The sequence below is a fragment of the Mauremys reevesii genome, linkage group 9 (assembly GCF_016161935.1).
Source record: "Mauremys reevesii isolate NIE-2019 linkage group 9, ASM1616193v1, whole genome shotgun sequence".
In the NCBI taxonomy this organism is placed as follows: Eukaryota; Metazoa; Chordata; order Testudines; family Geoemydidae; genus Mauremys; species Mauremys reevesii.
The window spans coordinates 15,543,025-15,553,893 of record NC_052631.1 but is presented as its reverse complement, the minus strand read 5'-3'; the positions used below and the strand labels follow the sequence as shown (position 1 = coordinate 15,553,893).

At 43.4% G+C, this 10,869-nt stretch overlaps 1 protein-coding gene across 2 annotated transcripts; it reads right to left on the bottom strand.

Moving 5' to 3' along the window:
* Positions 1 to 4,582: 4,582 nt before the first annotated feature.
* On the bottom strand, positions 4,583 to 8,485 carry RPL22L1 (ribosomal protein L22 like 1). 2 transcript variants are annotated; one of them, XM_039490041.1, is made up of 4 exons: positions 8,345 to 8,485; positions 6,889 to 6,981; positions 6,155 to 6,276; positions 4,583 to 4,858 (listed from the first exon to the last, which is right to left on the bottom strand). In XM_039490041.1, the coding sequence occupies exons 1-4, from the start codon at positions 8,417 to 8,419 to the stop codon at positions 4,714 to 4,716; spliced, it is 435 nt and encodes a 144-aa protein (XP_039345975.1). In that variant the 5' UTR covers positions 8,420 to 8,485; the 3' UTR covers positions 4,583 to 4,713. The 2 variants fall into 2 exon arrangements, with proteins under 2 accessions (XP_039345975.1, XP_039345976.1); XM_039490042.1 differs by lacking the exon at positions 8,345 to 8,485 and adding an exon at positions 7,621 to 7,776.
* Between the last annotated feature and the right edge of the window lie 2,384 nt (positions 8,486 to 10,869).

Sequence of the window (10,869 nt, the reverse complement as noted above, 5' to 3'; positions counted from 1 at the left end):
GCGGAGCACGCAGTGTTTGTGCACTTACAGCCAAAAAGCAATGTCTTTTAATGCTATTTTTTATTTCACCGTTCAAATTTGAAATTCCTGGGAAAAACACTCTGGGCCTTTGGCTTTCAGATAAACACAAAGAACACTAATGACTTCAATGGAGTTAATCCAGATTTATGCTGTGCTGAATGAGAGCAGAATTTTGCCCAATACTTCTTAGTCATCTGTGGACATCATTGGTTAAATTTGGGTTAGCTGTAAAGAGACAACTGGTTTCAGTTCTGATTAGAAACAAAATTGTTACACATGTAGTAATACTCATAAGTATTTAGTCTTCAAAGGCTCTGATCAAGAATTGTGCTGGATGCTGTACAAAGAGCAAATCCTTGCCCTGGACTTCAACCTAGATTTCCAAAAGTGACTAGTGACCTCAGTTTTTAGGTACCCAACAGGGAAGGGGGCTGATTTTCAACCAGCAGTATTTATCTGAAGTCTACTACAATTATCATTCTATAGTCATTAAGAGCTAGGGCTGTACTTACTGACCATCATCGCTAAGGTGTTTCAAAAGCAGAGGGGGAATTATAGTTTCGGAGTCTGGCAACCTTTGTCCTACCTACCTTTGAGTCTTTCAAGATGTGCATCTTAGCAGCTCCAAGAGAGACCACCATCAGGGCTGTGAACAAGGTCACAAGTTTTCACACAGCATAGGACTGGAAGGGACCGCGAGAGGTCATCTAGTCCAGTCTCTTGCAAGTAAGGCACGAGCAAGTATTATTGATTCTAGATCATCCTTGACAGATATTTGTCTAACCTGATCTTAAAATCCTCCAATGACCAAGATTCCACAATCTCCTTAGGCAATTTATTTGAGTGCTTAACAACCCTGAGAGGAAGTATGCTGCAATTTAAGCCCATTGCTTCTTGTCCTAGCTTCAGTGGGTAATGAGAACAATTTTTCTCCTACCTCCTTGTAACAACCTTTTCTGTACTTGAGAACCGTTATGTCCCCATTCAGTCTTTCTCTTCTCCAACAAACCCAAACTTTTCAACCTTTGCTTATTATAGGTCATGTTTTCTAGACCTTTAATCATTTTTGTTGCTGTCCTCCAGACGTTCTCCAATTTTTTCTACTCTTTCCTGACATGTGGCACCCAGAACAGGACGCAATACTACAGTTAAGGCTGTATCAGCAAAGTAGAGCAGAAGAATTCCATCTTGCTTAAAACACTCCTGCTAATACATCCCAGAATGTTTGTGCAACAATGTTACACTGACTCCAATTTAGCTTGTGATCTACTGTGACCCCCCAGATCCCTTTCCGCGGTACTACTTTGACAGTCACGTCCCATTTTGTAGGTGTGCGATTGTTGCTTCCAAAGTGGAATACTTTGCATTTTTCCTTATTGAATTTCATCCTATTTACTTCAGACCATTTGTCCAGATCATTTTGAATTTTAATACTATGCTCAAAGCACTTGCAACCCCTCTCAGCTTGGTATTGTCCACAATACCTCAAAAGTAGAGTAATCTAAGACAAGTGCACTATTGGGCATGTAGTAGTTTATTTTCAAAATACGAGAACTTCAAATTTAAAAAATTAATTACTTCAGAGCAGTGGAGTTGCTATTGTATTGTTTCTCCATTTGGGTGGGTGGGGGAAGATCCTCAGCTGCTGTCAATTGTCATAGTGCCATTAAAGTCACTAAAGCTATGACAATTGACAACAGCTGTGGCCATTTTCCAACTTCAACTTCCTCTTGCGGTCTGTATTTTAGGAACAGTTGTAACTGAAAAATGACAAGAGCCTAACCATTTTTTTTTTTGACATTTACTTTCCTTTATTTGGATTATAAATGTTTGACAGCTGGCTGCGCCAACACTTTTTTATTTTTCAGCATTGCCTTGTATTTTAGCAGTTTTCTGAAGAGGTAGTTGTGTATTCAATGTCAGCAAAAACATATTGCTGAGGTATAGAGAAATCCACCAGGACCTTAAAACACTTCTAGAGCCAGACTTCATAATGGTATATGACTTGCTATTCAAGGAGAAAATTTTGTTATACTCTTTTAGAACTTCCTAGTTCACCACAGGAATACGCAACAAAATTGCTAATTCCATAAAACTCACCTACGTTATCACCTGCCTTGCTCAGGCTCTCTGTTTAACTACATGGAAACATGAATTTCCTTTTATCCTGGAAGATGTTGGTGTCCCCTTGCTACATTGTGCAGCAATCTTCAAATTACTATTAACTTGCAAAAGAACAGGAGAATGAATATTCTAATCACTTTAGCAACTAATATCCACTACCTGTTTGATGTAGAAATATTCACTTAACTGTATTTGTATGGTATCCTATATTTAAGTATCTAAATGTTCTCTAATTCAAACAATTTTTAATGCATGTTTTTATTCTTTTTGGACACTCACAATGAAATCTTTTTAAAATCAGGTTCTTCTCTGCTTATGGAATTTAGTATTTTCTGCCACTGAAAATAGAGGCATTAAAATGTGTAGGAAGGGAATAAAGGAGGAAAACTTCCAGCAAATCCTTCAGTTTCTCTTATGCACATCCTCCCTGACCCATGTGGATCACCTCTGCTGGACTCAGATATTGCAGAGGTGGCTGATTCTACCCCCTTCACAGTGGGCAAAGGAATCCTTCCATGAAACAATTATGTAGGCTTAATCAGGATCTAAAAGACAACTTCCAGAGAACTATTAATGACTCTCTTCCTCCATTGGGAGACAGAGGGATTTGGGGAGGGAACTTGATGCAGGAGCTCACCTAAAACAGGGCATAAATGTTAGAGGGACATCTTTACACATAGAGACCTTCAACCAGCAGTATCCCACTTCCAACCACATGCACACTACCACAAGTAGAATCTGGTTTTCTTAAAAATTTAGGATTAACTGTTAATAAAAAACTGGATTGAGTTACTGGCTATTGGATATTATTCAATTGGGCCAGAGAAGTATTTCACACCCCTTCCAAATACTGTTTTTTGTATCATCTGCCAGCCCAAAGCTACTGTGCATTGCTGCCTAAGGGGGGGTGGGGGGGGGGGAAGAAGACAACTGCTTTCAGCTACCAAAATACAACTAATCTATTTTTAAAATGTTACATTTACTAAAAGTGTGAAAATAAGAAGAAGAATGGACTATTCTACATAGTAATGGACTGAAATCAAAACTCATTCCAAATGACTGTCCCCTTCACCTTCAGCCATCACACAGCAGTTTTCTGATCACCAGTTATCTGAGCCATCTTAGAACTATCTTATTAGCTATCTATGAGCCATTTGATCCCTCAACTTTATTTAGTAAAAAAAAATTTTTAAATAATTTTGAAGGCTTGTGCTACACACAGCATAAACCTCAAAGGGAACTCTATAATGTATAACAACCCCTAACACAATTTGCCATGTTTACAGTCTAGTTCATGGCCAAAATTCTGGCTTTGGCAAAATTCCTTTCAATGAAACTAGAATTTGGTCCTTAGACCACACACTTTTTAGGACAGGCATTAAGTACACCTCTATCCTGATATAACGCTGTCCTCAGGAGCCAAAAATAATCTGTGTTTTAGGTGAAACCGCATTATATTGAACTTGATTTGATCCGCCAGTGTGTGCAGCCCCACCCCCCAAGAGCACTGCTTTACCGCGTTATATTCGAATTCGTGTTCTATCAGGTAGCGTTGTATCAGGGTAGGGTGTATGATGCTATGTAAGATACCCACAGCTAGATCTTACTTATATGAAGAAAATTGCATAGTCCCTAATCCATTTTATTCTGATATTTTAAAGTTTGAATTATTTCATCCTTGGTGTGGGATCCTTTCATTTTAAATACACAACTGCTAGTCAGCCAACTGAGCAAAAAAATTAAATTCAGGATTAGGGAAAGAAATTCTAAAATCAAAAAGAGGGCAAGATGTGATGTTTTAAATGTGACTATCAATGGGGACTCAGATTTTATTTCACTGGAGAAATAAAACTAAATATTTATTCCTTATTTTAGTTTTTAAAATACTCCAGTAGTGGGGATTAAACTAGAAAACTTGGTGATAACTGAAAATACTAAATGACATTTATTTGTTATTTGTATTCTAATTTAGGGATATAAGCTACATGTTCGCACATGGCACTTTACTCGTTATTTTCTGTATATAAGCAGATCACATTCTTGAGCATCATCAAAATCTTGCTTTTCTTTGATAATTATATATGTACATTACACCTTCAACTCTTATTTTACCTAATTTGAACAATATAGTGTTAAAACAATATGGTGGTCAAAGGCCTTCTAGAGTCACAAGAAGTCCTATAAGAATGTGCCTGCCAAAACCCAAATGTGAGTATGTGTTCTGAATGTATGCAAATTTAATGTAAATGCAAGCGCAAAGTGCCCAATTTTCCTCTCTTTCACTAGTTTTACTACACCACTGGAACTCCACTGACTTCATAAGTTTCTCCTGATTTACCCTGATGAAAGAGAATTGCAAACAAAGTACAAGTCTCTACACTGGCCTTTTACTGTGAATGAAAGTGCAAGAAAGGTTAATAAGCTGACGCTGACCACATTTCAGCAGGAACTTTTTTTGAAACAGTGTACAAAACCTTTATTCACCAATAAGTTAAAGTGCTTTCATAAATAGATGTTTAGTCTTTTGTACGCTGTTTAAGAGTATAAAGCTTTCAGTAAAAGCTTCATTTATTCCTCAGACTCTGATCCTTCCTCATCTTGACTGATTTGGAAGTAGCGCAGCTCATATGTCTCCTTATCAGATGCGACCACACGAAGCCAGTCACGAAGATTGTTCTTCTTGAGATATTTCTTTGTGAGATACTTCAAATACCTTTAAAAAAGGTAAATATCAATTAACATTGTCTCATAAGACTTCTTATTGCTGTCTTCTGTGTGACATGCAGGATTCAATTTCATGAATGTAAATACAAAAATTGCAGTTTTTAGTAGACATTGAATATTTCCAAACGTCACCATGCCTGACACCCCTGTTCAGAAACTAAAATGGACTACATGAATATTAACTACTTCATATGCAGCATTTCATTCCTGAAGTATCAAATTTTTGCAGTATGTTATATTTCACTATCACACTGTGCTATGGCAGTGAAGACAGTGATGTCAAAGCACTAGAATCTGACACTAGCACACTTAGTTTAATATTCTCCCCATCCTAAAAGCTTATCTACACACACACAAACTGTAATCCTTAACTGTTAAGGGGGTACAATCCCCCACAAATTCCCCAGTGTGGATGCAATATAAAGGTGCTTATTCTGATACAGCAGACGTAGGCAACCTATGGCATGCGTGCCAAAGGTGGCACATGAGCTGATTTTCGGTGGCACTCACACTGCCCGGGTCCTGGCCACCGGGCCAGGGGGCTCTTCATTTTAATTTAATTTTAAATGAAGCTTCTTAAACATTTTAAAAACCTTATTTACTTTGTATACAACAATAGTTTAGTTATATATTATAGTCTTATAGAAAGAGACCTTCTAAAAACGTTTAAATGTATTACCGACACGCGAAACCTTAAATTAAAGTGAATAAATGAAGACTCGGCATACCACTTCTGAAAGGTTGCTGATCCCCATGATACAGCGTATTCCCCTAAATTATGGGGAATAAGCTAACCCTGTATAAGGCAACTTTATCAAACACCGTGACTATGTCTACGCAAGCACTTTTGTCTGTCAGGGGTGTGGTTTAATTATGCCGCTTGCTGGGGGTAGTTTAATTATGCCAATGGGAGATTTCTCTCCCGTCGGCATAGAGTGACTACGTGAGAGACCGTACAGGGGCACAGCTGTTCCACCGTAAAGTTTGTAGTGTCAACATAGCCTTAGTTCACACAAGGGGTATACTGATTTAAGTATTTCTGTACAAAAACACATCACATGGCTAAGCAAAAGTTAAATTGATACCAAAACTGTGTGTAGGCCTGGCTTAAGTCACTAATATTTACATGTTAAGAAAATTAGATATTACACTATTTTACACTAGATCATATCAGAATTAAATTATATCCTGTCCACCTAATCATAATTCAGAATCAATTGAACCATAATATGTATAAAAAGACAAGCAAATCAACAACCACCTTATAGATAAAAACTATGCCCACCTTTTAGAGAACTGCTTCTCAGATATGACTGAGATCTTGTTCTTAAAACGTTCAATGTGAACTACATTCCCCAGGTTTCCAGTTTTTCCATTGACCTTAACCTTCTCCTTTAGGAACTGTTCCTATTTCAATAAAAGAGGAAAAAAGAACACTAGGGAATGGTGCCCTAGGTATGCACTAGGGAAGGGACCCTAGCCAGATAGCACATGTTAAAAATCCAAATGTACTGTACATGTTATGTACATATCACAGTAAAATCTTGCTGTAAGCAACTGAAACAACCTCTAACAATCTTGAACAACACTTTTAATGTAATTAATAAAATTTCTTCTCTATAAAAGATGTTTCATACTTTTGTTTGAAAATTCAAACCTATTTAACAAACATTTATTTAAAAGATAAAACTATACTGACTGACAATTTACATTTTTAAATATACTTTGTCAGCTGGAGGGGAGGGATAGCTCAGTGGCTTGAGCATTAGCCTGCTAAATCCAGGGTTGTGAGTTCAATCCTTAAGGGGGCCACTTAGGGATCTGGGGCAAAAATCAATACTTGGTCCTGCTAGTAAAGGCAGGGGGCTGGACTCGATGACCTTTCAAGGTCCTTTCCAGTTCTAGGAAAGAGGTATATCTCCAATTATTATATTAAATTAAGCTGTGGTCTGATCTCCATATATACTTAAACATATTATAAAGTTGTTTATTAAGAATATGAATAATAAAGCTACTTACAAAATTTCCAGAATCAAATATTCCATCTTCTACAGGATGGGTGAGGTCAAGGCTAAACTTCCAAGCTGATTTTTTTGACTTTCTGTCTTTTTGCTTTAAAAATAAGTCAACTAGTTATTACATATCACTCCCCCACCTCCCCACACACACTTTAAAAAAAAACAAAAAGCAAAACCCTACTACTACCAGGGACAGCTGCGTGAAAACAGAATCCTGTTTGTTAGTTTATTTATACTATCATTAAATGGACTCATTCACTATCTCTTGCAAGGAGTAGGCCACACAATTGCCTGACACCTCCTGGACAAAGAGCTGATTACACTGGCTTCTAAAGTCTGGGCTAAACTTATGCATTTTATTGCATTATGTCATGTCAGAGAGGGAGTTTCATGTTTTACTAAAACAACGGGAGTTCGGCAGCACCTTAAAGACTAACGTATTTATTTGCCCAAATAAATCTGTTAGTCTCTAAAGTGCCACCAAACTCCTTGTTGTTTTTGTGGATACAGACTAACATAACTATGCTGGTAAAAGCCCTACTATAGTTGCAGTTTCACCCGTGTAAATGCACTTTAACTAGTATAGCTCATGCCAGCACTTTTATACAAATATAAGAGTTTAACTATACTGGTGTAATTATACTAGCAAAGCCTTCTTGCTGTAGGCCTTAGTTTCTTATTCTATAGACTTCTCATTACCAGACTACTTACTATAAGTACTGAAAGCTCTTACCAAATTGGCATTAAAAGTCAACTTGGCCAACTCCCCAAACAGACAGACAGTACAGCAACAAAACATGCTCAGAGGATGGAGACTTTAGGCACCCACGTTTGAAAATGCTTAACCAAAAAAGGTGCCTCCATGAGCACCCCCCGCTCCATTCAAATGAATAGGATCAGGGAGTCTTCAGCACCTCTGAAAAAAAAAAACGGGCCACTTTTACTAAGGTGCTTAAATATGGATTTATGTGCCTAGCTAAGTACTCGCGTCAGCCTGCGCACACAGCGATCAAGGCACAGTTGAGATTTCACGGGGTCCGAGTCACGCTATCGAAAGACCCAGCTTGAACGGGCTGTGCCCTTACACGGTGCCTTTCACCTCAAGACGACCACGCACTTTGCGAGGCTACTAACCACCGCGGCAAGGCAGTGAGGCGTTAGCTCGACTGTGGGGAAACTGAGGCACGGGCGCAGGTAAGCGTTTAGCCCGCAGTTATAGCGCGAGCTCTGCAGGCCTGACCCCTACGTTCATGGGCTACCCGCTTTATAACCCCCCAGCCACGGCCCTTGGCCCCCCGCCCTCAGTGTTCCGCCGCGGGACTGGGTCAGCCCTAACGCAAGGGGGGAGGGCCTGTCAGGCTGCACTGAGGCGGGACCGAGGGACGGCGCAGCGGTACCGGGCTTGTGTAACCCTCCCGCGGGCGCCGGGCGGCCACGCGCCCGTCCCGCTCACTCACCGGCGCCATCTCGCCAGCGCTCAGGCCTCTCAAAAGGCGGAAGCCGCCCCCGCGCGGGGCTTTTATTGGTATCATGGTGTGATGTCATCACGCAGGAGCGTGTGGCGCAAAGGAGAGAGACGCGGCCGAATGGGGGGTGGCTGTTGCGTCACAGCCTGCGAGGGGGCGGGGCGTGAGCAGTCGGCTGCGCTCTACCGCGAGGCACTCGCCGGGCTGTGCCATGCTGCGCTGAGAGGGGGGAGGCGCAGGGGAGGCCGGAGTGTTGCGTTCCTACTTGTTTGTGTCCCATAGAACAGGAGCAGGGGTGAGAGGTTGGGGATTGTTGGGGTGTTTTTGCAACTCTAAGAAACACGGTTAAAGCAACAACAACAGAACAAACCCCAGGACTGCCGCAGAGACGCTTACGGGCCAAAACGTTAAAAATTAAGAAAAAAAAAGTCAGGCTTTTTAAAAAGGAAAAAATATTGGAACTATTAAGGCAAATCCCTCCAACCTAAAACAAAACCTTGGGGCAGTTTTTCAAAATATGATTTAAGGTCCCGCTCCCACAATGAGCTTTGCCCAGGTCAGGGGCGGCTCTAGACACCAGCGCGCCAAGCAGGCGCTTGGGGCGGCCGTTTCCCAGGGGGGCGGCATTTGGCTCTGGTGGAGCTCCCGCCGTCATGCCTGCGGCAGGTCCACCGGAGCCCGGGACAAGCGGACCTGCTGCAGGCGTGACTGCGGCGGGTCCTGTCTTCCCGCGGCTCGGTTGAGCTCCGCAGGTGCGCGGCTGCAGGTCCCTTCGTCCGGGCTGCGGTGGACGTGCCGCAGGCATGCCGGCAGGAGCTCAACCGGAGCCGCGGGAAGAGGGGACCCGCCGCGGGACCGGGGAAGGGCGGCGCAGCGCTCCGCGCTGCTTGGGGCAGCCCGATTTCTAGAGCCGCCCCTGGCCCAGGTGTACCCCTAAAGCCAGGCAGAGCTCCGTGCAGGACTGGGGTCTACATTGCTAAAGGGGAAGAAGAGGGAAGGAAGCATCTGCACCCATGCTTGTGCCCTCTGCCCTGCAACTGCAAATTGTATTGACTGAAAATGACTATGTTTTTTCTTGGCCTAGGCAAACTATGGGCCTTACCCTGCATTAGGCTATGTTAACAGACCCTAGCACCTTTACAACAATCCCATTGATTTCAATGGGACTCCACAAAGGTAGAGGGCTTTGTTGTGTTAGCAGCTCCTATGCAGCACTCAGTCTACAAATCATTTTCCTGGACTGTATGCCTTTTGCAGCCAGCATAACGCTCTCAATAAGCTATGATGACAGGTCTAATCCTGAAAACTTCTGCTCCTTGAAGTGGTGAAACTTTTTCTCTCTCATCCTCAACTCCCCAAAACCATCTTTCACACCCACTGTTGTAACATAGTTGTAACATAGTCACCCTCTCTCTGACGAATCCATGCAAAGTGATGACCTGCTGGCAGAGGTGAAAGTAAGCTGGTATGTACCCGTACGGAGGACCAGTAAGAAAAGGAGACTGACTGAGGGCTTGGGCACACGCTGGTGGCCAGCGCCAGCGCGCCAATTAACCGCTAATGCACACTGCAGCCTGCAGCCACTAACCAGCGCTCCCAGCGCTGGCGCTCGCTGCACACCAGGGTACAGAGCTGGGTGGCGCTGCAGCGCCACTCTGGACAGCTTACCAGGCTCAGTGACACTCCTCACGCTCCAGCAAAGGTGCTTGCCTCCAACTGCCTGCACTTCCTTCCTGTTTGCTCTCTCTGCACACTTGCTCTCTTGCCTCATCATGCCCGCCCCTTAACTGCCTGTTTGCTAAAGCCATCTCAGTGCCCCTGCTGCAGCCAGTGGAGTGCAATCAGCCAATCATCAGTTTGTCACAGGTAACCATGTGCAATCAGCAAGCGAGCCCAGCAAAGGAGCACACAGTGTTTGGGGTGCCTCATCAGTGTGGGGTCACAGCTGCGTCACAGAGGCGTTCGAGTTACACGGGCGGCATCTGATCAGTAGGCTGCAGGATGCCCGGGATAGGGGGATAGGGAGGGGTATGGCAGATGATCATAAAACGCTTGGTGTGCCTATTAAAGAGCTGCGAGAGCCTATTACAAGAGGGGATCCGCGCCGCCCACCGCCCGCTTTACGGAACTGGGGACAGGAGGGATGGGGTGACCCCACTGCCAACCCCACCTTACGTGACACCCCTGATGGCAGCTGGGGGCTGGGGAGGGGGGAGGAGGAGGGGGGAGGAGGCTGCGGGGGAGAGGAGGAGAGGGGGGGGGGGGGGAAGGAACTCCGAGGGGAGGACAGGATGAGGCAGGGAGGAAGAAGGAGAGAAGGAGGGAGGCAGCAGCAGCAGCAGCAGCCAGCAGAAGCAGAGCAGAGAGCAGGGCAGCGTAAGCGGCTTTTTTTTCTGGGTGGATGTTTTGCTGGAAGGGGGTGTTGGGGGCAAGCATGGCATGCGGTGAGAGGTGGATGGATGCATGTGCTGATGTGGTGGATCTGCTTCACGTTGCGCAGGTCTAGCTCAGTTATC